The sequence below is a fragment of the Chrysochloris asiatica genome, unplaced genomic scaffold, assembly GCF_000296735.1.
Source record: "Chrysochloris asiatica unplaced genomic scaffold, ChrAsi1.0 scaffold00079, whole genome shotgun sequence".
NCBI lineage: Eukaryota > Metazoa > Chordata > Mammalia > Afrosoricida > Chrysochloridae > Chrysochloris > Chrysochloris asiatica.
In genome coordinates this window covers 5,099,812-5,126,317 of record NW_006408597.1, presented here as the reverse complement: position 1 = coordinate 5,126,317, position 26,506 = coordinate 5,099,812, and the positions used below count along the sequence as shown (strand labels likewise).

Below are 26,506 nucleotides of genomic sequence, written 5' to 3'. Positions count from 1 at the left end.
TTTTTTTTTTTTTTTTTTAAACAGGCTTACTGGTCTGATCAAGAATAGTGAAACACCCAAGGCTATGACCCTTAGGTACCTTTCAAACTCTGAACTGAATGCTCTCCCATGACTTAACTTTCAGCCAAAACAACAGACAGACCTTTAAGTAAACAGTAACATCAAGGAGGTATGCATTACATATAATAATCAACCACACAAGATCAAAAGGACAGTATTTGTCTAGGGGTAAACTCAGAAGGCAAGAAGGAGGAAAGGAAATGGGAAAAGGTGAGGAAGTAAAAGAGTGCTATTATGTTGTTACATTGTGGGGATTGAAATCAATGTCACAAAATAAAATGTATATGAATTTTTTAATAGAAAAACAATTTGTTCTGTAAACTTTCACCAAAATTACAATAAAAAGTTAAAGAAAATAAATAGAAAAGCATGGATTTAATCATAACTGTAACAATAATAGGACTCCTGGTGTAGTGCTATAGGATCAGCACTGGACTGCAAACCATAAGGTCAGCAGTTCAAACCCACCAGCTGCTCCTCAGAAATTCTATACAGGGTTGCTATGAGTTGGAACCAACTCGATGGCACTTAATAAAAACAACATAACAATAATCACATTAAATGTAAATAGTCTTTATTCCCCAATTAAAAGACAGCACAGAGTATCAGATCATGCCATCTATCAAAAAAAAAAAAAAAGAGAGAAAGAAAAACACTAACTAAAGTTAAAAATAATTAAAAGTAAAAGCATGGAAAAAGATATACCATGGTGGCATCCATCACAGAAAAAAAAAGAAAACAATTCATGTTATACAAAATATAACATGTCTCTGATAGCAATGGAATTAAGTTAGAGAACAATAACAGGCATATCTCTGGGAAATCTCTCAACTATTTGAAATCAAATAGCAGAATTCTCTATAGCCTACGAATCCTGTTGTGGCACAATAGGATGCTTATCCTATGGCCTGGTAGCCACAGGGTTAGTAGTTCAAACCCACCAGCCATTCTTAGAAACCCTACACAGGGTAGCTATGAGTTGGAACTGACTCAGTGGTACATAACAACATAACCTACTAAAGACTAAATCAAAGAGAAATTAGAAAGTATTTTGAACTGAATGAAAACACATTATAAAAAATTTGTGGAACAAGATAAAGCAGTATTTAGGGAGAAATTTATATTAGAAAAGGGTCTCAAAGAAATGACCTCAATTTCCTTAAGTAATAATTTAAAAAAAAGAGCAAATTAAGTAAATAATATTAATTTTAATCAGGGAAGAAGGGGAGATTGCACAAAACTGAGAAATAGAAAATAGAAAAAAAAAATTTTTCTAGAAAGCTAATGAAAATAAAAACTATTTCTTTGAATTGTTGTTGTTGTGAAGTGCCGTCGAGTCGGTTCCGACCCATAGCGACCCTGTACAGGGTTTCCAAGGGTGTAAATCTTTATGGGAGTAGAAAGCCTCATCTTTCTCCCACGGAGTGGCTGGTAGTTTCGAACTGCTGACCTTAAGGTTCGCAGCCCGATTCGAGTAGAAAACTAAAATTGATAAACCACTAGCCAGACTGATTAGGGAAAAAAAGAGAGAATATGTACACTATCAATACACAAAATAAGAGAGTATATATTGTTAAAGATTCTATATTAAAAAGATAATAAGGCAATATTATGAACAAGTCTCTGCCACTAACTTTAATAATAATTAGGTAAAATACACAAAAGCCTTTGTAAAACACAAACTACCAAAAAACTATAAAAAAAACACCTGATTGTCCCATATCTATCAAATAATTTAAATTTGTTGTTTAAAACCTTCCAACTAAGAAATTGCCGGGTTGAAGTGACTTTCTCTGGTGAATTATACCAAACATTTAATGAAAGAAAATGCAAATTCTACATGAATTCCTTGACAAAATTGGAAAGGAAGGAATACCTTCAAATCCCATTATATGATGTCAACATTAACCTGACACTATAAACCAATCCTTCACAAACATAAATGCAAAATAACTAATAAAAAGTCAACATATTGCAGAAGAACAAGATAGATAGGGGAACACTGAGACAGGTTTGCATGGCCTAGTGGGACAGAAGTAAATAATGATGCATACTCAACCTTGGAACAACAGGGCTCTGGGATACAGGGATCTAGGTATAACTTGAAGAGGGTAAATAATACTAAAATCCTTGACTGCCTTATGAATATTAGTTTCCCTTGCCTACTATTGTAAAATAGACACTTGAGTTGGATAGAAAGGAATATTGGGAAACATGATTAGAGAAAACTTGTAAGCCCGCCTTCAGCCTATAACTGATTGGAATACCTAAAAGGGATTCTACAACTTGTCCAGTGAAATAGGCCTAATGCAAAGCCTATACAAAGTATAGGACCTTAGGTGGAATCCTGAGTCCCAGCCACAACCTTGTGACGTGAGACATTCCCACTAGAAAGGACAAGCAGACTGGAACAGCTAGAGTGACAGAAGATACATCTTCATGATGAACCTGACCTATACTCAGCGTGGTAGTTACTCTAAATACCAACAGAGAGGGAAAGAGTCTTCAAATCAAGTTTCAATGCTATCCACTCTGTACACAGGATAGGTAGGAACGGGCAACTTAGACATTGGCTATCTAAAATGAGGTGGCAATAAAGGCACGAAGCGACTGGCTTACAAGGTTTCAAGAGGGAGCTTAGTTAAGAGTATGGAGGGAAAGAAAGAGTCCCCATTGAATAGTAATCATCTTGTCTAGATGGGTCTGGTGAAAGGAGATGGGGATAAGATTCATAAGATTCAGTAGTGAATAACTGTTATCATGACTAACCGCGACTGTCACAATTGTAAAGGTAGAAGTTTTGTAACAAAAAAAGGGGAGTGGTTAATGTTACAGTCCAGAAACAGAGGCCCCTAGGACCATCAAGAGAGGAATGTACAAATAGAATGCGGGACCTTATCCAGAGAAGCAGCAGCACCAGAGATGGAGGCAGAGATGGGGGCATGGAGAGGGGGTGCGGCTGAGGACTCCAGATTCATCAACTAAGAAGAGAAGGACTAAGAACTGGTGGCCAGGAGCAGACTTGCAGAATGTGCCCTTTGGAGATGTAAATTATTATATATGCCTGAATGGGTTTTTTTGTTTGTGTGTTTTTTAAAAAGCTAAAGTGGATAGAGCTCTGGTAGCGTAGTGGTTACGAATCGGGCTGCGAACCTGAAGGTCAGCGGTTCGAAACTACCAGCCGCTCCACGGGAGAAAGATGAGGCTTTCTACTCCCGTAAAGATTTACACCCTCGGAAACCCTGTACAGGGTCGCTATGAGTCGGAACCGACTTGACGGCACTTAACAACAAAGTGGATAGACTCATGGTATATGAGTCGATTATAATCAATGTAATGAAACAAGTTATATGGATGGTTGAATGTGAAACTGATGATGTGCCCTGTAAACTTTCACTCAATTCACAATAAAAACCTTAAATTAAAAAAAAAAGTCAACATATTTACCAAAAATATATAAAAGGATAATCATGACAAAGTAAGGTTTATCCTAGGAATGCAATGTTTAACATTCAAAAACCAATCAATATAATTCATCCTATTAAAATACAAAAGAAAACTCATAAATCATTTTTAGGTGAATAAAAAAATCTGTTAACAAAATCTAACCTCTATACCTGATTTTTAAAAATTTTTTCATCTCTCATAAAATGAGAACTAGAAGTAGAAGAGAATGCAAAATAGAAGAGAGCATCCTTAATCTAACAATAAAAGAAAACTACAGCTCGTACCCTAATTAATGGTGAAAGAATTAATGTTTTTCCCTTAAGATCAGGAACAATGCAGGATTTCTACTTTCACCACTCCTACTCAGCACTGTACTAGATATTCTAGCCAGTGCAAAAGACACAAAAAGTCATCCCAGCTGAAAAGAAAGAAGTTATCTTTATTCACTAGCAACATGATCGACTATTTAGAAAATGCTATGGAATCTATAAAAAAAAATTTTTTTAAACTACTAGAACTAATAAGTGAGTTTTGCCAGGTTTTAGTACAAAAGATCAATGCACAAAATCAACTATGTCTATACACTAGCAAAGAAACATCAGATAGTAAGGTTTTTTTATTATTATTATTCATTTACAATACTGTCAAAAATAGTAAATCTTAGAATCAATATGATAAAAAAAAAAAATTGGAAGAACCTTTGACTGAAAACTAAAAATCATAGATGAGAAAAGTTTAAGACATTAATAAAAGGAAGAAATATACTGTGCTCATTGGTTGGAAGATTATATTGATAATTGTCTATTTTCTCAAAACTAATTTATAGATTCAACACAATCCCAGGCAAAATCCCAGCAGATTTCTGAAAACTAAAGATAACAACAAAAAATCTTGAAAGCATCAAAAGAGAAATTACACCTTACTTAAGAGGGGAGGGGCAGTTATTTTAATGACAACAGATTTCTCTCCGAAACCATGGAAGCCAGAAGGAAGTGGTACAATATTTTTCAAGTGCTGAAAGAAAAAACAAAAGAACCAAATCCACTGTCATCAAATCAATTCCTACGCAGAGTGACCTCATAAAACTGAGTAGAACTTCCCCCTCTTGGGTTTCAAATTATTTAAATCTTCACAGGAGCAGAGTAACTGGTAGGTTCAAAATGCTAACCTTGCAATTAGCAGCCCTGTGCATAATGCACTACATGAATGAAAAGAACTATCCAAACCTACTGTCATCGAGCCGATTCCAACTCATAGTGACTCTATAGTACAGAGTTGTTGTTACTGTTGTTAAGTGCTGTTAAGTCTGTAAATCTGTACCAAAGCAGATTACCTTATTTTCTCTTGCAGCGTGGCAAGTGGATTTGAACCACTGACCTTTCAGTCAACAGCCCAGCACTTTATCCACTGTGCTATCAGGACACCTAAGAAAAGCACTATCAAACCCAAATTCTATAACCAGTGAAAATACTCTCCAGGAATGAAGGAGAAATCAGAATATCCTTAGATGAAAGGAAATGAAGTAAGACTATCACCTGCAGACCTATACCAATGGAATGCCTAAAGAAAGCAAGCAAAGCAAATGAAAGCAGAAAGGATCTTGAAATAACAGGTAGGAAGAAATAAAAATGAAGAGTTTTTTTTTAAATGACTAAATACAATAGGCATCTTCCTTAAATGTTCTAAGTTGTTTAATGGTTAAGCAAAATTGTAGCATTCATACAAGTGGGGGAAGGTAAGGAAGTGTAAATGGGAGAAAGGATGTGGGTAACTAGAAAGGGTTACACTGTGATAACAGTTTGGCATCTTGATTGTGGAGGTGATTCCATGAACCTACACATGGGATAAAATGGCATACAACTACACATATGATGCCATTGTCAATTTTCTGGTTTTCATATAGCGGCACTAGATGTATCTATTAAGTGAACGGCACATGGATCTCTGAACTATCTTTGAAACTTCTTAATGAGTCTATAATGATTTAAAAATTAAAAGTTAATAAAAACAAAAACAATTTGAAATTGAAAAAAAAACAAAACAAAACAAAAGGCAATCTGTAATTAGTGAAAGCCAAATGAACGAAATAAGATCAACTGTATGCTGAGCCAATGACACAGCCAGACAGATGAACTATTTATTTCAAAAGACCTTGTTGTCAGGTGCCATCGAGTCGGAACCGACTCATAGCGACCCCATGTAGAGCAGAACGAAACAATGTCCGATCCTGGGCCAACCTCACTACCACCGCCACACTCAATGCCATCAATGATGCCACCTGGCCTATCCATCTTGTTGGGGGTCTTCCTCTTTTTCTCTGACCCTCCATCTTACCCAGCATGACATCCTTTTCCAGCGACTGTTCCCTCCTGACAATATGTCCAAAGTATGAGAGACGAAGAGACCTTAGGATACAGTAATTGGACTTTAGGCCCTTAATGAAATATATGCGCAAAGACAAAAAAAAAAAAAAATTAGAAAGGAAATCCTAAACTGTATTTGATAATATTACTATTCTAATATTGATATGTATATGTTAGTCAATAAAGCAACTAAATAATTATGTATTAAATAAATGTCATTAGATACAGCAGGAATATTTTGGTTTGGGAAAAAATAGATATAAATCCAGGTAAATAAAGTAAAGTAAAATTTTAACACTGAATTTGAATTGGCAACATTTATTTATTTCAAATTTCTTTAATTTAAAAATCAACCAACTAAGAAATAATAATTATTAGTTCTGTCCACTGAAAAAGCCTAGAAATACTGGCCATCCCAAGGCAATGAACACCACCAGATTGTTATGCATAAATAATATTCCCAAGAGAAACATATTCATGGATCATGACAAACTATAGATAACCTTGCAAAGAATGAGTACGCCAGAACACTTTTTGTGCTTATGAACCAAGAGACAGTAGTTATAACAAAACAAGTGGATACTGAATGGTTTAAAATCAGGAAAAGTGTGTGCCAGGGTTGTATTCTTTCACCATACTTATTCAAGCTGTATGCTGAGCAAATAGTCTGAGAAACTGGATTATATGAAGAAGAACATGACATCAGGATTGAAGGAAGACTCATTAACAACTTGTGATATGCAGATGATACAACCTTGCTTGCTGAAAGCAAAGAGGACTTAAAATACGACATATTGAGTTAGGCAAATCTGTTGCACAAGAACTCTTTAAAGCGTTCTAGAGCAAAAATGTCAGTATGAGAACTAAGGTGGATCTACTCAAGCCATGGTATTTTCAATTGCTTCATATGTGTGTGAAAGTTGGACAATGAATAAGGAAGACCATAGAAGAACTGACACATTTAAATTATGGTTAGAGGAAAATAGTTAAAGTACCACGGACTGCCAGAAGAATAAACAAGTCTGTCTTGGAAGAAGTGGAGTCAGAATGCTCCTTAGAAGTCAGAATGACAAGATTTGTCTCTCATACTTTCGACATGTTATCAGAAGGGACCAGTCCTGGAGAAGGACATCATGCTTGGTAAAATAGAGTGTCAGTGAAAAAGAGGTGAACCCCCCAATGAGATGGATTGGCACAGTGGCAGCAACAATGGACTGACTCAAACATAACAATAATTGTGAAAATGGTGCAGGACCGGGAAGTGTGTTGTTCTGTTGTACCTGGGATCACTATGAGTTGGTACTGACTCAACAACGCCTAACTCAGCAACAGCAGAAAGGAACAAGGATTGCTTAAAGACATCGCTGATTCCAGGCCAGAAGCAGGATGTATAAAAGATAAGCCTGAAACAACTTGTCCAAACGAATAGCAAAAAATCTATCAAAAACTGCTGGGATCATTTCAAAACAACAGTACTATGCTAATGTGGAATGATCAATTTGGAAAAAGAGGATGAGAATGGTGGCACAACTTGAAGAATTTAAACAAAGTCACTGAATTGTACATGGAGAAATTGTTGAATCGGTGTATTTCTGCTGTGTGCATTACCACAATAAAAACAAGCAAAATTTAAAGAGAAAGAAAAACAGTACTGGCCCAAAATTAAACAATTTAAGAATCAATAATTACTGCAATGGATTAAAATATATCGATTATGTTTAAATCTCTATGTCTATCATGGTATTCAGAAAAGACTTTAATAATCATTTCTAGAGGGTAGTTGGGAATCAATTCATTATTTTGAAAACTGGTTACCAGTTTATCATTTATCCTGTGTTTTATATATGAAATGTATCTCACAAGAACCAAATTTTTAATGAGGGGACATTTCTATTTATAGGCAATGAGGTTAATAAATGAAGAACTAATGATACAATGAAATGTCACCTTTTTTTCAACCCTTAATGGAATAAAGAATCTAGGCAATTAGCATCAAGGGCAGTGAACATCAGTAACAGAGAGCTAGGCCATATGAACCTCCTGATGAAAGTGCATACAACCAGTTAGGAAGTATTCTTGCCAAGAAATCTAGAACTACCAATCCACAGGTATAGCACCATGGGGATACAATCAGCAAATTCAGACTCTGGGAAATCCTACATGATTTCGTCAAACAAAAACCATAAAAAAGTGAAAGACAGCGCGAGAAGAACCTGCAAATTTAAAGAGACTTAAAGACGCATCAGCCAATTAAATTTTGGAGTCATTCGTATGGAGTCATATTTGGATCCTGGCTATGGGAAAATTAATGCTGACCAAATATTTGATGATATTAAAGCCTTATTGTTAACTTTTGAGCCTTGATAGTGGTTACAGATTTGTTAGGATTTTTTTGTTAAGTCCTTACTGAAACATTTACAGATAAAATAATATGGTCTCCAGCCATGCACGGAGTCTTGGTGTGGTAATGTGGGTTACTGCACCAGACTGCAAGGTTAGCAGTTCAAGCTTACCAGCTGCTCCTCGGAAACCCTATACAGGGTCACTATAGGTTGGAACCAACTTGACAGCACTTAACAACAACAACAAAAACAACAGTCATGAACAGCATGACGGTCAACTCTATATACAAAGGTCAATTTTAAAGTGCTGCTACTAGGGTTCCATTTGTGTATGGATTTATAGCAAACTAAGTGTGTTCAAGCATCTCTTTAATCAGTGGATGGCTACAGACAAGTTCTCTCAGTAATTGTCTTCATCTCATTAAACCAAAAAGCCAAAACCACTGTAATCAAGTTGATTCTGACTCATAGCAACCCTGCATAGGGTTTCTGAAGCTGTAAGTCTTTACGGGAGCATAAAGCCTCATTTTTCTCCACCAGCACAGTGACTGGTGGGTTTGAATAGCTGACCTTGCAGTTTGCAGTCAGGCTCCTTTAGTGTCATTAGGGTGCCTTCAAAAAAAGGTCCAATCAAAGCAATGGCTTTCAAAGGGATCTTCTAGACCAGTTAAATTCAAGTCAGAAAGATAAACTCAGAAGATTATGGCAACTGTTTTTTAGGATTACAAAAAGGTAATCTTGATACTTTTTTTTTTCAAAAGACACAATACAGTCATGGGGTTTATTAGGTGGGGGAACAAAAACATTAAAATTGAATTCAGCATTTATGAGAAAAAGGCCAGAAAAGTTGAGTCAAGGAATTTGTTTCCACCCCAGCAATGCACCTGCTCATTCCTCAAGGGTAACAAATGCTGTCCTAGGAGAATTTCATTCACCCCAGGTATCCTACAGTCCTGGCCTTGCCTTGCCCCATCAGTTTCATTTCCAAAACTCAAATGGCATTTAAAAGGAACATGGTTTGAGCTCCTCAAGAAACCAAAACTGACATTTTGAAGTGGTATAAATTGAAAAATGCCGAATTCTTCAAGGAAGGGGTTGTTGTTGTTGTTGTTAAGTGCCATCGAGTGGGTTCAGAATCATAGCCACCCTGTATAGGGTTTCTGAAGAGTGGCTGGTAGGTTTGAACCACCGACCTTGTGGTTAGCAGCCTAATGCTTTTCCTACAGCACCACACCAGGCTGGAAGACAACACCTTCAACAGCTTATAGTCCTGGATGGAGGATATCTTCACAATAGCTGCACATTTTGATATTTTTGTTTAATAAAGGTTTTTATGAGTTTGTAGCAACACTTTTTTACTTACCCTCATACATCTGTAGTCCCATATTATATGGTAGCGTAGTGGTTACGAATCGGGCTCCGAACCTTAAGGTCAGCAGTTCGAAACTACCACGGGAGAAAGATGAGGCTTTCTGCTCCCGTAAAGATTTACAGCCTTGGAAACCCTGTACAGGGTCTCTATGGGTTGGAACCGACTCAACGGCACCTAACAACAACAATAGATTGTAGAAACATACAATGGTGTGCAGTAACAAATGGGTACTACTTTGTGACATACATAAAAACATAATTATTATTTTATTATTATTATTTAGTATTATTATGTTAAAGATGTTTTGTGCATCTGTAAGTGTTTTTCAGGGTGTTTTTGTTTGTTTGTTTGTTTGTTCATTTTTTATGGTGAATTGGGTGAAGATTTACAGAGCTGATTATCAGTTACATGGAACAAATCATAAACACTTCATTTCGCCTTCCAGATTGTAATCCCCTTAAGGTACCGTCACTTATTCCACTGGTCCCGGTGTTTCCTGTTTCCATTCCTCCTTCTTTCCCAACACTTCTAAACTCTGTCCTGGGGTAAATGCTGACCTTTGATCCCAAATGGCTGGCCATTCTCTGGTGTTGCAGTCCAGTGAATTACTTCACATAGCTCTTCTACCCATATTCTTTGTAACTCCCACCAAACATTTTTGCCCTGATAGGTCTGGATAAGAAAAAGTGGGAGACGTTGCTGATAGGATTATGATTCTAGTAGCATCTATGGTTAACAGGGTTAATTGTGATTATAAAAACTTGGAACTTTGACATTTATAAAATGAACCATCTTAGAACCAGGAAGGGAATATGGCTATCAATGAGGAGGACCCAGGAGTGGAGCATGTCTTTTGGACCCTGAGATCCCTACACATTGAACCTCCTCAGCCCAGAGACAGAATGCTATGACACCAGAAGGACAACTGAGGAATAGCCCAAGCACAAGACAAAGCAGTGGTCTTCCTAGCCCACAGAGCAGGTAAAGCTGAGTAACTCTGGGCAGGAGGCTTGCTTACAGAGTAGGATGCCTCCAGGCATTTAATTGAGGAAACTAGGTTGGCTGACCCATGAAGCCTTCAGGCTAAGGCTTATGATGGCGTTTTATGCCCTCTGAGCATTTATCAAAAGCCCTAAATGAGCTTGGTAACATTGCTGGAGTAGGACAGAGGCCAGGCCAAATGACTGAGGACCAGAGAGACACCTACCTTTGGCCACAGCAAAGGAGAGGCAGTCCTGACTGGAAGAACTGTTCTGTGAGCATTTTCTGATCCTGCATTGTAACCTGGTGACTGCCCTGGTGGTGGTGTGCCATGGAGTTGGTTCCGACTCACAGTGACCCTACATAGGGTTTCTGAGATTGTAAATCTTTATAGGAAAAGAAAGCCTCATCTTTCTCCCATGGAAACAGCTGATAGTTTTGAACGGTTGACTTTGAGGCTAACAGCCTGACTCATAACCACTACTACCAGAGCTCCTGGTGAGTTCTCTCATAAACATATCTATGAGGATGGCGTCTTAGTTCTGTGTGGCCACTTCAATAAATCATCAAGTCTAGCTAAGTAGGGTGCTGGGGGAGGAATGGTTGGTGCCATTTTTTCACAGATGAGCATACCTCATTATGCTGTTGTTCCCCCTACAGACCTATCTGTTATGTGGCTGCAAACTGAGCCACAAGGGTGTGTTCAGTTCCATAGTCCACAAAGACAATCATCAATTGTCGTAACATAGTCTTTAATATTTTTTATGTAATGTTGTTGTTGTTGGATACCATCAAGTCAGTACCAACTCATAACAACCCTATGCACAACAGAACAAAACACTGCCCGGTCCAGCACCAACCTCATAATCACTGCTATATTTGAGCCCATTGCTGCTGCTACTGGACCAATCCATCTTGTTGGGGGTCTTCCTCTTTTTCTCTGACTCTGCATTTTACCAAACATGATATCCTTCTCCAAAGACTGGTCCCTCCTGACAAAATGTGCAAAGTATGAGAGATGAAGTCTGGCCATCCTGGCTTCCAAGAAGCACTCTGGCTATACTTCTTCCAACACAGATTGGTTTGTTCTTTTGGCGGTCTGTGATACTTTTAATATTTCTCCTCCAACACCATAATTCAAATGCCTCCATTCTTCTACAGTCTTCCTTATTCACTGTCCAATTTTTGCATGCATGATGCTATTAAAAATACTATGGTTTGGGTCAGGTGCACCTTAGTCCTCAAAGAGGTCTTGTGCAGCACATTTGCCTAATGCAATATGTCATTTGATTTCTTCATTGCTGTTTCCATGATGATTAATCTGAGCAAAATGAAGTCTTTGACAACTTCAATCTTTTCTCCATTTATATAGATATTAGTTATTAGTCCAGTGGTGAGGATTTTTGTTTTCTTTACTTTGAGGTGCATCAATAAATATTTTAAGTCCTCTTCATTTTCAGCAAGCAAGGTTGTATCATCTGAATATCACAGGTTATTAACGAGTCTTCCTTCAATCTTGATACCATATTTTTCTTCATATAATTCAGCTTCTCGGATTATTTGCTTAGCATAGATTTGATGCATAGAAAGATACAATATATACCATATACTAAGATTTTATACAAGCATTTTGACTAACTGATGTTACATACAAACCATACCTAATTGTTCCAACCTCTATACAAATACAACTTAAAGATAAATCTAGAAGCAAAACATTTCTAGTTCAGGGACTGCCTGTATATACTATGGTGTTCACACAATGTCCAAATCACATAACATCCTATTTCACAGCATCATAGACATTAAGTAACACGTGACCATACTTCAAAAGAATCTAGGGTCAGAGAGGAAAATGGGGAGTGGGTATACATGAAATAATATTGGATATGGGTTAATAATTGCTTAGATTCATTATTTTTGCATGTCTCCACTTTTGTATGGGTTTAAAATTTTTCATCATAAAAAGAGTCTTTAAATATACCCTGTGGGGCCATAGTATGCTCTATGTTGATGCATTTCTGTGGTTGCTGCTCTAATCTCCACGCATTGGTTGGTATTCTGTCCTCAGGAGCCTAGAAGACCAGTGTCATAGTAATAGGAGTAATAATCATAGCAATAGCAATGATAGTAGCCAAAATCTAAACTAAATTCATGCTAGGAGTCGTAGTGTGGTGCTGTTGGATAAGCACTGGACCACAAAGTCAGTTTGAACTACAAGGTCAGAGGTTCAAACTCACCAGTCACTTCTCAAAATCCTATAGAGGGTTGGTATGCATTGGAACCAACTCAGGGCACTTATCAATACAACAAGAAACTTATGCTATGAGTTTTTTATGAAGATCTTCATTTAAGCCCAACTAAATCTTATAATTCCTTAGATAAGGAATGTGAGGGAGTGATGTTTGGTAAGCCTCACACCCAGACCTGACTGCAGATACCCAGTGGTAACAATCAGATCATACCAACACCCAAGGGTAAGAGATGGGGATCACTGCCAGGCCCTCAAGTCTTCTCTTCTCAGAGCTACTCAGCTCAACTCTGGCATCCTTTTCCCAGTGGCACAGTTTCAGTGCCCTACACCACCTTGGGTGCTTAGAACCTTCTAAGAGCTATCAAAGTAACTGAGCTTCTTAAAAGTAGGAGAGGCACTTCAAAGAGTTAGTGGGAAATTTCCATTATCTTATAATCCTATGTCCCCTGACCTTTTGGGAGTCTCCTCATATTTTAAGGCCCCTATGCAGCAACTTAAGGAGCTCTGGTAGCGTAGTGGTTACAAATCAGGCTGCAAACCTTAAGGTCAGCGGTTCGAAACTACCAGCCGCTCCACGGGAGAAAGAAGAGGCTTTCTACTCCCGTAAAGATTTACACCTTCAGAAGCCCTGTACAGGGTCGCTATGGGTCAGAACTGACTCGACGGCACTTAACAACAACAACAACAATGCAGCAACTTGCCTCCCAACTTCCACAACTACTGTGTGGATCCCAGACGAGCCCTGGTCCTCTTCCATCCAGCCCAAACATGTTCAGGTTCTAGGGGTACTGTGGCTCACCTGGACCTCGGTGCCGCTTCTCCATCCATATATAACAGTTGTTCTGGGCCACGCCTGTCTGTGAGTCCAGGAAGGGGAGGCGCACACTGCGTTCTGCACATAGCCGTGAGTTATAACTCCGGCAGTGCTCAATGGCTTCCTTGTAGAATTGGTCCCCAAGCCTGCCAAGAGACAGAGAACAGAGTCAAGCCAGGGAGAATCAAAATACACCCAGGAGGATTTTGCTGTTGGGAAGACAATGCACCAAGAACCCTGCCAAGGGGTAGTGTGCAACTCAATATCAGGTCTCCACCGGGTCCTATTTCCTATCCCCAGCCACCAGGGAACTTAGAAACCCCTTTAACAAAGAATTCAGGACTTCAAGAACCAACCACATGTATGAGAAGCAACTTTGGTGCTCTAGGGAACATGAGGTCCAGCTCCAGAATGGAGGTAACTCTGGAACAACCTTCTGAATAGGATCTATTATGACCCCAGACTTTTAGCACCTACTCATTAATATGCCCCATTAGCCAAACTTTGTTGTCAGTGATAATACAAGGTCACCAACGAAGACACTCTAGAATGAACCCAATCCCCCAGCACAGATGAATGGATTTCTGATATAATAGAAGACAGATACAAAGACTGGAAGGACTAGGAAACAGAAGGATTGCTTGCTTTGCTATGAGGCTCAGGGGGGTTGAAAAGAGCCCTGGTGGCACAGGGGCTAAGCATTGGACAGCTAACTGAAAGGTTATTATTTGAACACACCAGCTACTCAATGGAAGAAAGATGAGACAGTCAGCTTCTAGCAACAGCTTCAGAACCTGATGGAGCAGTTCTACTCTGTCTTATAGGGTTGGGATGAGTTGCAATCAACTCAGCAGCAGTAGGTTTTTGGGTTTTGGAGCAGGGTAGACTTTTTCCTCTCTTTTATTTTGATCTGTTTATGATCTTAGAATAGCAGAGAAAAATACATTTCTGGAAATTTTGCTGTTAAGTGATGCTAACCCTATTTTCTTAGTAACATCTACACTCCACTTACTTTGAAACAGTAGTGGTGATGACAATGACAATGGTGATGATAATGACATATCCAAACCTGTTGCCATTGGTTCCAGCTCATAGCGACCCTACAGGAAAGAATAGAACTGACTGCCCCTGGCAATTTTCTAGGCTGTAATCTTTACGGAAGCAGACTGCCGCATCTTTCTCCTGAAGAACAGCTGGTGGTTTCAACCCAACGACCTTTCCCTTAGCAGCCAAGTACTTAATCACTGAGCCACCAGTGCTCGGTCAATGACATATATTCAGAATATACTCTGTGCGAGGCAGGATGCTAAGTATTCTCTAGACCTGCTCCATTGGACACTTGAAATGGGGCTAGGCATAAATGAGAGGTGCTTTGAGTGTAAATGACACCCTAGGTTTCAAAGATGCCATATGGAAAAAGAGGATGTCAAATGTCTCACTGATAATTTTACAGAGATTATACATGAAATGGTATATTTTGGATATATTAGTTAATAAAATGAATTATTAAAATTAATTTCACCTGTTTCTTCTTGTCTGTTTAATGTGTCCACTAGAACATTTTAAATTTCATGTGCAATTTGCATTATGCCTTATGTTAGACATTGGTTAATTTCTCTTCACAGCAAGCCTGTCAAGTATCTTTGTTTTACAGATGAAAAATTAAGGATCTAAAAAGTTAGTAGCACATAAACTTTTCTGGTGAGGCACTGTAGGATAAGCACTAGATCCCAAGGTTGGTTCAAACTGCAAGGTCAGTGGTTCAAACCCACCTGTCACTCCTCGGAAACCTTATACAGGGTCACGATGCATCGGAACCAGCTCAACGGCATTTAACAACATTTTTACATGCAGCCAGGAAGGAGTGGAACCTGGCTTGAAGCCCAGGCTCTTAACCACTAGACTAAACTGGCATGAGTTTGTTTGCCTTGCTGCATTCACCTACCTATACTATAACACATTGTGCCTATAACCAGGTGCCCTGCCACATCTCTTCCAGGACACAGCCCATGCCCTGCTCTTTTTCATGCTCTCCGGAGTGTTTGCAGCTTGTTCAGCATTCAGTGTGTTTTATCTATCCTGTAAAAGCAGAGCTGGTAGAATTCTAGCCTTCCATGCGGGAAGTCCAGGTTCAATTGCTGACCAGTGACCCTTTGTACATGGTGGCTTGTGTGTTACTATGATTCTGAACAGGTTTCAGCAGAACTTCCAGACTAAGAGGACTTGGATATACAGTAACACTACTAATTTTAAGATAGTGTCTATTTCAAAGACCAAAAAACATCAAATGTATGCTAAATGCAAATATGAAAATAAGGACATGAAATGCCTAGTGAATGAAGACAAGCATTAGACAGGGTGGTGGCTAATAAAGTGTCAAGTAGAAACAAATCTAACCTCCACCAGATAAACTGAAGCCATTTGTTGGAGGGTGAGGGAGGAGAGGAAAGAACCAGAAGAGAAGGGGTCACGGCAACTACAGGACAAAAGGGAGAATCAAGAAGCCCATTTTGAAGCAACAGTATGAATGTGCCTTTGTTTTGGCTCTATGTTGATGTGATAACGCCAAAAAGTGAGATAGAAAATCTCTAAGTTAAAAATAACATATTTCTTAACCAAAATAAAGGAAAAAGACAACATTTTACATTGACTTTTCTATACCCTTAAAAAAGTAAATGGCTCAGATTCTACCAAGGAGTTTAAAGCAAATTCCTTATCCTGGGAGAATATAAGCATGCAAGTTTCTGAAACATCATTTAGAAATACCTGTTGACATGCCTTCTAAAGGAAACCACTTAATTCCTTTCTCACATCTGATCTCTCTCACTATCACAAGGACTGAATGATGTTTTCAGAAAGTATGCTTAGCACTTCCAAAACTAATTATAATCAAATTATAATGGTCAGACAGCTGGAAATGAATTTGGGGGAAGAAGGGATGAAAAGCCCATTAAAATGCTATAAAACTAAACACACATAAGCTGATGTAATCAAAGTTGGTAACAAGGATCCTGAGATTGATAAAAAAATAAAAAATAAAAAATACAGAAACATTTCTCATAAGCATTTGCATCTGTATCACACCAGCTTAGATACCTCCCATTAAGGCGATGCACCACCATTCATCAGTCAGTTTGTCATACTCTGACAGCTTGTGTGTTATGAAACTATAAGCTATACCTTTAGTATCTCAAGTATCAGTAGGGTCAACCATAGTGGATAGTTTTCAGTAAAGCTTCTAGACTCACACAGACTAAGTAGGAAGGCCTGGTGATCTACTTCCTAAAATTAGCCAATGAAAATCCCACAAATAACAACAAAAGATTTTCTGATATAGTGCCTGAAGATGAATCCCCAAGGTTGGAAAGCACTCAAAATCTGCAGTGGATACACAGTAGACTCAAGCTAACCTACCTACAATCATCAAGATGGCACCAGACCTGCCAACATTTCATTCTGCTATACTTCAGGTGGCCGTGAGTCATAGCCAGCTTGACAGCAACTAGCAACAACAAAGCAATGTAGCCCAGTATGACGGCAAACTTTCACAGCTCAGCCCAGACAAGAAGGTACAGTCTGTCCAGGATTGTCCCGAGTACTCCTGCTCCTCTCCACAAATCAGCCATGCCATGCAGACGAGAACTGACAAGAACGCATGACAGGGAGGTGTCTGGGATGAGAAACAGTAATCTGGTTTCCCATGATCCTTTGTCACTCTACCAAAAAGATTTTAACTATGGCAGCCCCAAGTATTCTGCTGCAAGTGAACTCCTAACACAAGGTCCAAAAGCAGTGGAAGAGGAATTGCCCTAAAAGCTACCTACTGAAGGGTTTCAAAAACATATGGACTCCAGTACTAAAGAAATCCACAGTAGGATTTCAACTGGGACTCTTTCTGATATGTGATCTAGCAGCTCCAATTCCAAAGAGAGGAACAAGAACATGAACTTAGTGAAAATGAAAGGTGAGTTTGATCAGTACCTGTTTGTGCCCCCCACCAAATGAAAGGAGAAAGTCAAGAAAGTGGTATGTCTGGGGAAAATGAATTCCCTCTTAAATACTTTCCACTTTCGTCACATACAATGTCATGGGTAACATGCGTGCTGGGGAGAAATGTGTATTTTTAAATGTAATCTTTATGTGAATGATACCTCTCTTAAGTAAACAGAAAAGACTTTCTGCAGATGGGAACAACTGTATCAAAGATGGAAGCTAATGGCAAAAATGTGACTTCCAACACCCCCAACTTCCCCGTACCATTACTTCATGGGAAGTCACTTTTAAATAGACTGGGTGCTGGCAGAGATTCGGAAACAAAAGTTTAAAGTTTTTTTTTTTTCCAAGACATGAGAGAAGAGAGACTTCAACCTTCTTGATAAATCCAAGCAGCACTTTTCCAAAAGTTAATTAGACAAAATCTTTACAGGGCTTCCTGCTCTTTCCAGAAGAAAATCAATGGCCAGGTCTCCCTAACTCATAGAAAACAATTTAAACAGGAAAGAGGACAAATGTCCTTTCCAATATGGTATTTCTACCAAAAAAAGAAAGAAAAAATCTTGCCATGATAGGATCCCAGAAGTGACATTTTCATTTAAGTTGCAAGGGACAGAGAGGGCAGGAAAGGCTGGCAGGAACCAGCTCATTCTGTGGAACAGTGGCCCATGTGCCAAGGGCTGGATCAGACAAGGCCCAGTCTCAGCCATCACCTATTCATGCCAAACCAAGGGGGCTGGATTACCCTAGGGTGATAGATGTCTTAGTGTCAAAGAAGCTGGCAGAAGGCAGAGTTGAATGATGTTCTCATCAACAACTGACTTCAGGCTACTCAAGGCTGTGATCAAAAAGGGGAACAAATTGCTGAGCTCTCTGTGACAGCCAAGCAGGAGAGGCCTGCTGGTATAGAGTAGCTGGCTTCCTGGCTCTGAAGGGCTTCAGGGATCCCACCCTAATTGAGGGAGCCAACTCAGTTCTGGGAGCACATCCTTGGAGAGATACATTCTCAGAGGGTTAAGGTGGATCCTGAATGAAACTTGAGACTTCTCCAAAATTACTGCCAACTAGGCTTCTCCAAGGAGTCCTAGTGTGGTGCTGTGGGTTAATGCACCAGAATGAAAAGCCATTTGAACTGCAAGGTCGGCGGTTCAAGTTCACCAGCTGCTCCTCAGAAACCCTATACAGGGTGGCTATGGGTTGAAAACAATAGCACTTAGCAACAACAACAACAACAAAGGCTGCTCCAAAAGGCAGCAGTGGTAGAATTCCAACCAAGACGTCTCATGCTTACCCACCACCTGTCTGTCAGTGAAAGCATACATGGTGTTACGGTGCTGAATAAGTTTGAGTGGAACTTCCAAACTAAGATGACCTAGGAATAAAGACCTGGCAAACTATTTCAAAAAATCAGCTGATGAAAACCCTATAGGTCACAATGGATCGATCCAACCATTCATTCTGATGTGTCTGGGGTCGCCATAAGTTAGATGGCAGCAAACAAAACCCCAGGCTCTGAATGTGATTTTCAGAGTCCATCACACCCCTCCCGAATGCTTTGCCCTTCTTCTTCCTCATGCCTTCACCCTCCCTTTGGAGACCTCATCCACACTCTTAGATTCCACATTCACAGTTCTGGGATCATTCCCATATCCTAATCTCCAACCCAGACACCTAAGGATCCTCCCTCCTCTCAGTCTCTCTGGCTCTTTGTTCTGACCCAAGGTCAGGGTCCTGCCATACCTCAAACACATGTCCAAAAACAGACTCCTCATCTTCAGGCAGAAGCCTGCTTCCTCCCCAGAGTCTCCATTCTTCTTGAGATGGGGAGCGGGGGGCGGACACCTCCTCTGCAAGCTGTCCTTGACCCTCCCCATTCCTTCATCCCATCTGGCACTGCGTTCTTTCAGTTTTCTGGGAGTTGTCCTTTTCTGATTCCCACTTTCAGTCCCACGAGTTCCCTTTTGCTGTAAAAATAGGACCTTGGCCCTTCACTTGTATTTGTTCACAGAGATAAGCAGATATACAGAGAAGTCTGGCCTGGGGTAGGATTTCAGGCTCTCTTTCCCCGCATGGCTCCCTCTTCTCTGTGGGCACCTGGTTTTCCTGCTGTCTCACTCAGCTGTCCACAATTCCACAAACACACAGCAAAGCTCATAAACACCAATATGTTAACTTCCTGATATTTGCACATAAATGTTTAACTCTAAGTATGGCATTCTGGCAAGGTGGGGAAAACTTTTTCATTTTTCTTGAAGCTGCACTATGCCTAAAGCTACTCTTGAAAGAAAACTAATTTCAGGTGTGAGGATGTTTAATAAGACAGGAGAGAGCAATGGAGAATGAATGAGAGAGATTTCAGTCTCCTTCTCCCTACATCCAATTCTTGTCCATCAATGACAACAACAATAATATTATTAGTAATGGCCAATTTCAACTTAATTCAATGTTTACTATTTGTCTTCCTTACTACACTATGGAGTCCTGGTGCGGTGCTATAGGATAAACAATGGACTGCTAACTACAAGCTTGGTGGTTCAAACCCACCAGTCAGTTCTTGGAAACACTATTCAGGATCGCTATGAGTAGAAATGATTTGATGGCACTTAACAACAACAACTAAACTATGACTATGTCTAATGCACTGGACCACAAGGTCAGTTTGAACCACAAGGTCGGTGGTTCAAACCCACCAGCCACTCCTCAGAAACCCTGTGCAAGGTCGCTATGTGTCAGAACTGACTCAACAGCATTTAACAACAACAGCTAGACTATTACTATGACAAGGCATTCAACTGTATGGATTATAACCAACTATGGATAGCACTGGGAAGAATGGGAATCCTAGAACACTTGATCGTGCTTATGAGGAACCTGTACATAAACCAAGAGGCAGCCATTAGAACAAAAGGGATATTGAATGGTTCAAAATCAGGAAAGGTGTGTATCAGAGCTGTATCCTTTTAACAAATTTATTGAATCTGTATGCTGAACAAATAATCTGAGAAGTTGGATTATATGAAGAAGAACATGGCATCAAGATTGGAAGAAGACTCATTAACAAGCTGCAATATGCAAATGACACAACCTTCTTGTTGGAAGGGAAGAGGGCTTGAAGCGCTTACTGATGAAGATCAAAGACTACAGCCTTCAATATGAATTACACCTCAATGTAAAGAAGACAAAAGTCTTCACAATTGGACTAACAAATAATATCATGAGAATAGAGGAAAGATTGAAGTTGACAAAGACTTCAGTTTGCTTGAATTCACAATCATTGCTCATGGAAGCAGCACTCCAGAAATCAAACTCCCTATTTCATTAGGCAAATTTGCTACAAAAGGCCTCTTTAAAGTGTTAAAGAACAAGGATGTCAGTTTGAGGAAATATGTGTGCCTGACCCAAGCCATGGTATTTTCAATCACCTCATGTATATGTGAAAGTTGAACATAAGGCAGGAAAAGATTCAATGCATTTGAATTATGGTGTTGGCAAAGAATGTTGGAAGGACTTCCACAACAAACAAGTCTACCTTGTAAGAAGTACAGACAGAACGCTCCTTAGAAGCAAGGTTGGTGAGATATTATCTCTTGTACATTGAACATATGGTCAGGAGGGACCAGTCCCTAAAGAAAAACATCAAGCTTGGTAAAGTGCAGGGTCAGCAAAAAAGTGGCAGACCCAACAAGACTGACACAATGGCAGGAACAATGGACTCAAACATGACAACTGTGAGGATGGCACAGGGCTTGTACATAGGCTCACTGTAAGTTGGATCTTATTCAATGGTGCCTAACAACAATAACTAGATTATAACATGCCCTGGTGCTTCAACAGTTAAGCACTCAGCTGCTAATCTAAAGAAAGGTTGGTGGTTCAAACCCAACAGTGACTCCATGATGTACTCTGGTAAAGACTGTTTTTCTGTGCAATCAAGTTGATTTCAACTCATAGTGACCATTTATGACAAATCCTACTCCATAAGATTTCCTAGTCTGTATGGTACTACAGGATAAGCATTGGACTGTTAACCATAGGTTAGCTGTTCAAACCCACCAGCTGCTCCACAGAAACCCTATAAATGTTGCTAAGAGTCATAACCAACTCACTGGCACGTAACAACAAAGACAGTCATGTTAAGTCTTTAAAACTCCCACCAAATGACTGGGTGAGACTATGCAAATGAGATGTCTGTGGCCCAGCAAGGGGATTGGATAGATTGCTAATTATATGAATAAGGTGCATGACACCCTTGTGGGGGTGGGGCCATGCAAATATAGTGTATGAAATCCTAACAAGAGAATTAGTCAGTCCTCCCAGTTCAAACCCACCAGCCACTCCTTGGAAACCCTATAAAGGGTTGCTATGAGTCAGAGCCATCTCAACAGCACTTAACAACAGTAGCAACCACTCTACTGGACTTAAAACGAGTTGACCCAGAAGTGGAAAGGGGATGACTGGCAAGCAGCAGACTAGGCAGACGCACTACATGGACCCTCCACAACAAAGATACAAGAGGCAAAATAAAATAGACACAGATGAAAATTCTAGCTTTCTGAACTTCAGAAGAAATATTAGAGAGGTGGTTAGAGTGCCAAGCAGGGACAGCAAGAAAGGGAGACTGGGAAAAACAAAAAATTACATACAAAGGAGAACCAATAAGACTAAGCTCTGATTTCTCAGCAGAAACCATGCAGGCAACTAGGCAATGGGATAGCATATACAAAACTCTGAAAGAAAAAAAATTGCCAACCAAGAATCATATACCCAATAAAGCTATCCCTCAAATGCATTGAAGAAATGAGAACATTCCCTAATAAAAAGAAATTAAAGGAATTTGTAATGCCTAGACTAACTTTACAATGCTGAAGTGTGTTCTTTGGACTGAAAATCAACAACAACCTGTGATTACCATATGTGACAAAACCACCCAGAACTCAATCCAGATAAAGAAGTATTTAAAGTAAAACCAACCTACAAGACTGAAAATAGAGAACAAGAGATATCAATGTACAAAGCAAAGTCAACTACAAAGCAAAAAGAGGGAATAGTGTCGATACAGAACTTCCAGATGGTAAGGAAGTCAAGTAGATTTCAAGATAAAATAGACTGTTTCAAGTGGGGGGGGGTTTAATTAATTACAGCATAATCTCAAACAAAAATAATACACTTGCACATCAAAATAATAAAAAGGAAATTCAGTCAACATTAACACGACAGAATTGAAAAGAACACCCACAAACAAAATGAACTCAGCATAGAAAATTATGTGGAAGGAAGACTCCAACAGCACCACACACACACAAAAAAAAAAACACTGAGGAAGGACTTCTGGTTTGGGGGCGGGAGAAGCAGAGACAGGTAGAGGAGGCTCCTCGGTGGAAGTGTGAAAAAAAACAGAGAAGGTGCTTTCCTGGAGCAGCTCCAGAGCTTTGGATCTAATATAAGGTGAGTGCCATTAGTTTCCTATGCCCACCAGTGGAGAAATCTGACTGTAGAGAGAAAGCACAGTGATTCTGAATCAATCAGAAGGCTACCTGTGGGCCCCTCGGCCTGGGCTGAAATCAAAAGGCGGGGACACAGCCAGGTTGATACAGTGATACAGCACTAAAAACCATGGAGCTGCATCTGGGAAAAGAGGAGTGATGGATTTTACACTTTTATTTCCTCCTCTCCCCTGTTGCACCCTCTCTGCCCAGCCTGGACACCTTCAGGCAGGTGGGATCACACCCCCAAAAGGATCCAAAGTTGTGCACACAGTGTGCCCACAACACAGGGAAAGGTCCCTGGAGCCCCAGCGGTCCCACAAGTTTATCCTTTGGCTGCTTCTTATGACATCTGACTCTGGGACTCAGCCCTAAAATTGACCTGGGAGGGACCCTTTATTCCTGCCTTACCTAGCAAGAAACAACAGGTCTGGCCATGCATCCAAACTGTATGTGCACCTTGTAAAACCCCAATATAAAAGGCAAGAGTCACCACCAACTACTGTATACAAGGATACAGCTATTTTGAGAATTACACTGTGCGTACACAGATACCAAAATGACCTTTAGAGATAAAAATAGTGGACAATCTTTCTTCCATTCATTTCTCAATATTTATCTGTGCACCTCCATGGTGGTGACTAGAGAAGGGGCCTGAGCAAGTGGACACCCTCACCCACGGCTGGAAGTTTCTACTGTGCATACACACTGACCTGTGCAGAACAGGCTACTGGATGTTCGGCTATGGTTTTATTTTTGTTTTTGAATGGCAGTTTTTGTGTCTGCTTTTATATTGTTTCTGTTTTTGCTCCTTTTGGTCTTACTTTTTTCCTGGGGGTAGGAGGTTTCTCTCCCTATGTTACCCAAGAAGAGACAGAAATCATGGCCTTATAGCCAATATACAAGCATACCCCATAATATTCCACCATCTGGACAGGAACCAATACCAGCTGCTAGACATTACATGTGAATGGGAAGCCTATCTCTAGATCATATCCACCAGGAGACATTCAGTAAGCTTAACAACATACATTCATTTAATCATTGAAAATGCATCCAACTATTCAAAATATTCCAGAAAAAAACAACAAAAAAATCTCAGCACATGTCCAAAACCAGAAAAGAGTAAGTGAGACAAATGAGCTGAAGGAAGACATAGCCTTCCCATTAGAAGGAGAGCAGGCTTTGGATCTGCCTGAGAAGGAATTCAGAAGAATGATATGGAGACAAATCCAAATGCTCCACAGGGGGGTGGAGAAAAATAAGTAAGAAGTCAGGAAAGTGCTACAGAGCAATCAAACAAGATAGATATAGCATTAGAAACAATTCAAAACCTGCAAAAAGAGATCCAGATGATTAATAATAAAATATCAGAAATGAACAATATACTGAAAGGGCAAAGGAGTAGAACTGAAGAGATGGAAGCCAGAACCAGCGAGTTGGAAGACAAATCTCTCAATACTGCTAAGATAGAAGAGAGAGCAGGAAAAAAAGGATTTAAAAAATCTGAAGAGAGTCTAAGATTCATGATGGATAACATGAAGAGGAATAACTTAAGAATTATTGGCATTCTGAAACAGAGAGCATCACAGAAGTCCACAAAAGAGATAGTTGAGGATCTTCTGGGAGAAAATTTCCCTAACATCTTGAAGGATGAAAAAATAAGCACTCAAGAAGCTGAACAAACCCCAGGAAGGACAGACCCCAAAAGACAATCACCAAGACATATCATAATCTAGTTCTCCAAAATCAAAGACAAGGAGAGAATTCTAAAAGAAGCCAGGGAAAAGAGAAGTGTCACTTACAAAGGCAAGCAAATCAGATTAAGCTTTGACTTCTCAGTAGAAACCATGCAGGAAAGAAGGCAATGGGGAGACATATATAAAACCCTAAAAGAAAAAAACTGCCAACCAAGAATTATCTACCCAGCAAAACTGTCAATCAAATACAATGGTGCAATTAAAACATTCCAGGATAAACAGAAACTAAGAGGTTTTGTCAAAGACAATCCAGCACTTCAAAACATCCTAAAGGAAGTTCTTTGGAATGAAAACCAACAAGAACAGACAACAACCAGAGATCGATAGCTGTGGCAACACCACCTGGAACTAAGTCGACAGATAGCAGAGTTTAAAACAGAACAAAATTACAATGGATTCAGAGGACCTGTGAGGTCAATCAAAGATCAAAATAATACCAATCTCAAAGAAGGGAAAAATATAGGAACAGAGATCCAGGTGGTGAGGAGGTCAGGTAGACTGTAGGATACAATTGTTGTTGTTGTTGTTGTTAAGTGCCATCGAGTCCGTACCAACTCATAACAACCCTATGTACAACAGAATGAAACACTGCCCAGTTCTGGGCCACCCTCAAAATTGTTGCTAGGCTTAAGCCCATTGATGCTGCCACTTTGCCAATCCATCTCACTGAGGGACTTCCTCTTTTTCTCTGACCCTCCATTTTACCAAACATGATATCCTTCTCCAGCGACTGGTCCCTCCTGACAATAAGTCTGCAGTATGAGAGATGCAGGATACAACAGACTATCTTAAATGGAAGGAAAAGTTAATAGGCTATGTTGTTGCTGTCGTTAAGTGCCATCGAGTCAGTTCTGACCCATAGCGACCCTGTATAGGGTTTCCGAGGGGCAGCTGGTGAGCTTGAACCACTGACCTTGCAGTTCAAACAGCTTTGCAGTCTGGCTCATTTACCAACAGTGCCACACCAGGACTAGACTATAGGGTAACCTCAAAGAAAGTTAATACTTCACAACTTACCATGAAAATGAAGATCCAGATAGAACAAGGAAACATTAAAACTAAGAATAAGCTGACAAAAAAATAGCACAAAATATGTTAACGCAAAAAGGCATGCAGAACTAAAGAATGAACAGCACCACAAAAAAATTAACCTAATGACAGCAATTAGTTCATATTTATCAATAATTACACTGCGTGCCAATGGATTAAATGCACCAGTGAAGAGACAGAGAGTGGTAGAATGGATAAGAAAACAAGACCCTTCAATGCGTTGTCTGCAAGAGACACACCTTACACACAAAGATTAAAAACAAACTAAAAGTTAAAGGATGGGGAAAAATATACCAAGCTAACTGCAATAAAAAACAAGCAGAAGTGGCAATACTAATCTCTGATGAAATAAACTTTAAGGCAAAAGCCAGCATAAGAGATAAATAAGGGCACTATCTCATGATTAAAGGGTCAATTGAGCAAGATGGCATAACCATTATAAATATCTACGCTCCCAATGAAGGAGCACCAAGATATATAAACCAAACCCTACTAGAACTGAAGAGAGAAATAGACAAATCTACAGTTATAGTGGGTGATTTTAATATGCCACTTTCAAAAAGGGATAGAACAACCAGAAAGAAACT

General features: G+C 39.5%; 1 protein-coding gene across 1 annotated transcript in view; it reads right to left on the bottom strand.

Moving 5' to 3' along the window:
• Positions 1 to 26,506, bottom strand: part of DPF3 (D4, zinc and double PHD fingers, family 3) — a 458,124-nt gene that overhangs the window by 268,230 nt on the left and 163,388 nt on the right. The window contains exon 2 of the mRNA XM_006865560.1: positions 13,619 to 13,779. Within this exon, the coding sequence (XP_006865622.1) occupies positions 13,619 to 13,779 (161 nt within the window). The remainder of the gene's footprint in view (positions 1 to 13,618; positions 13,780 to 26,506) is intronic.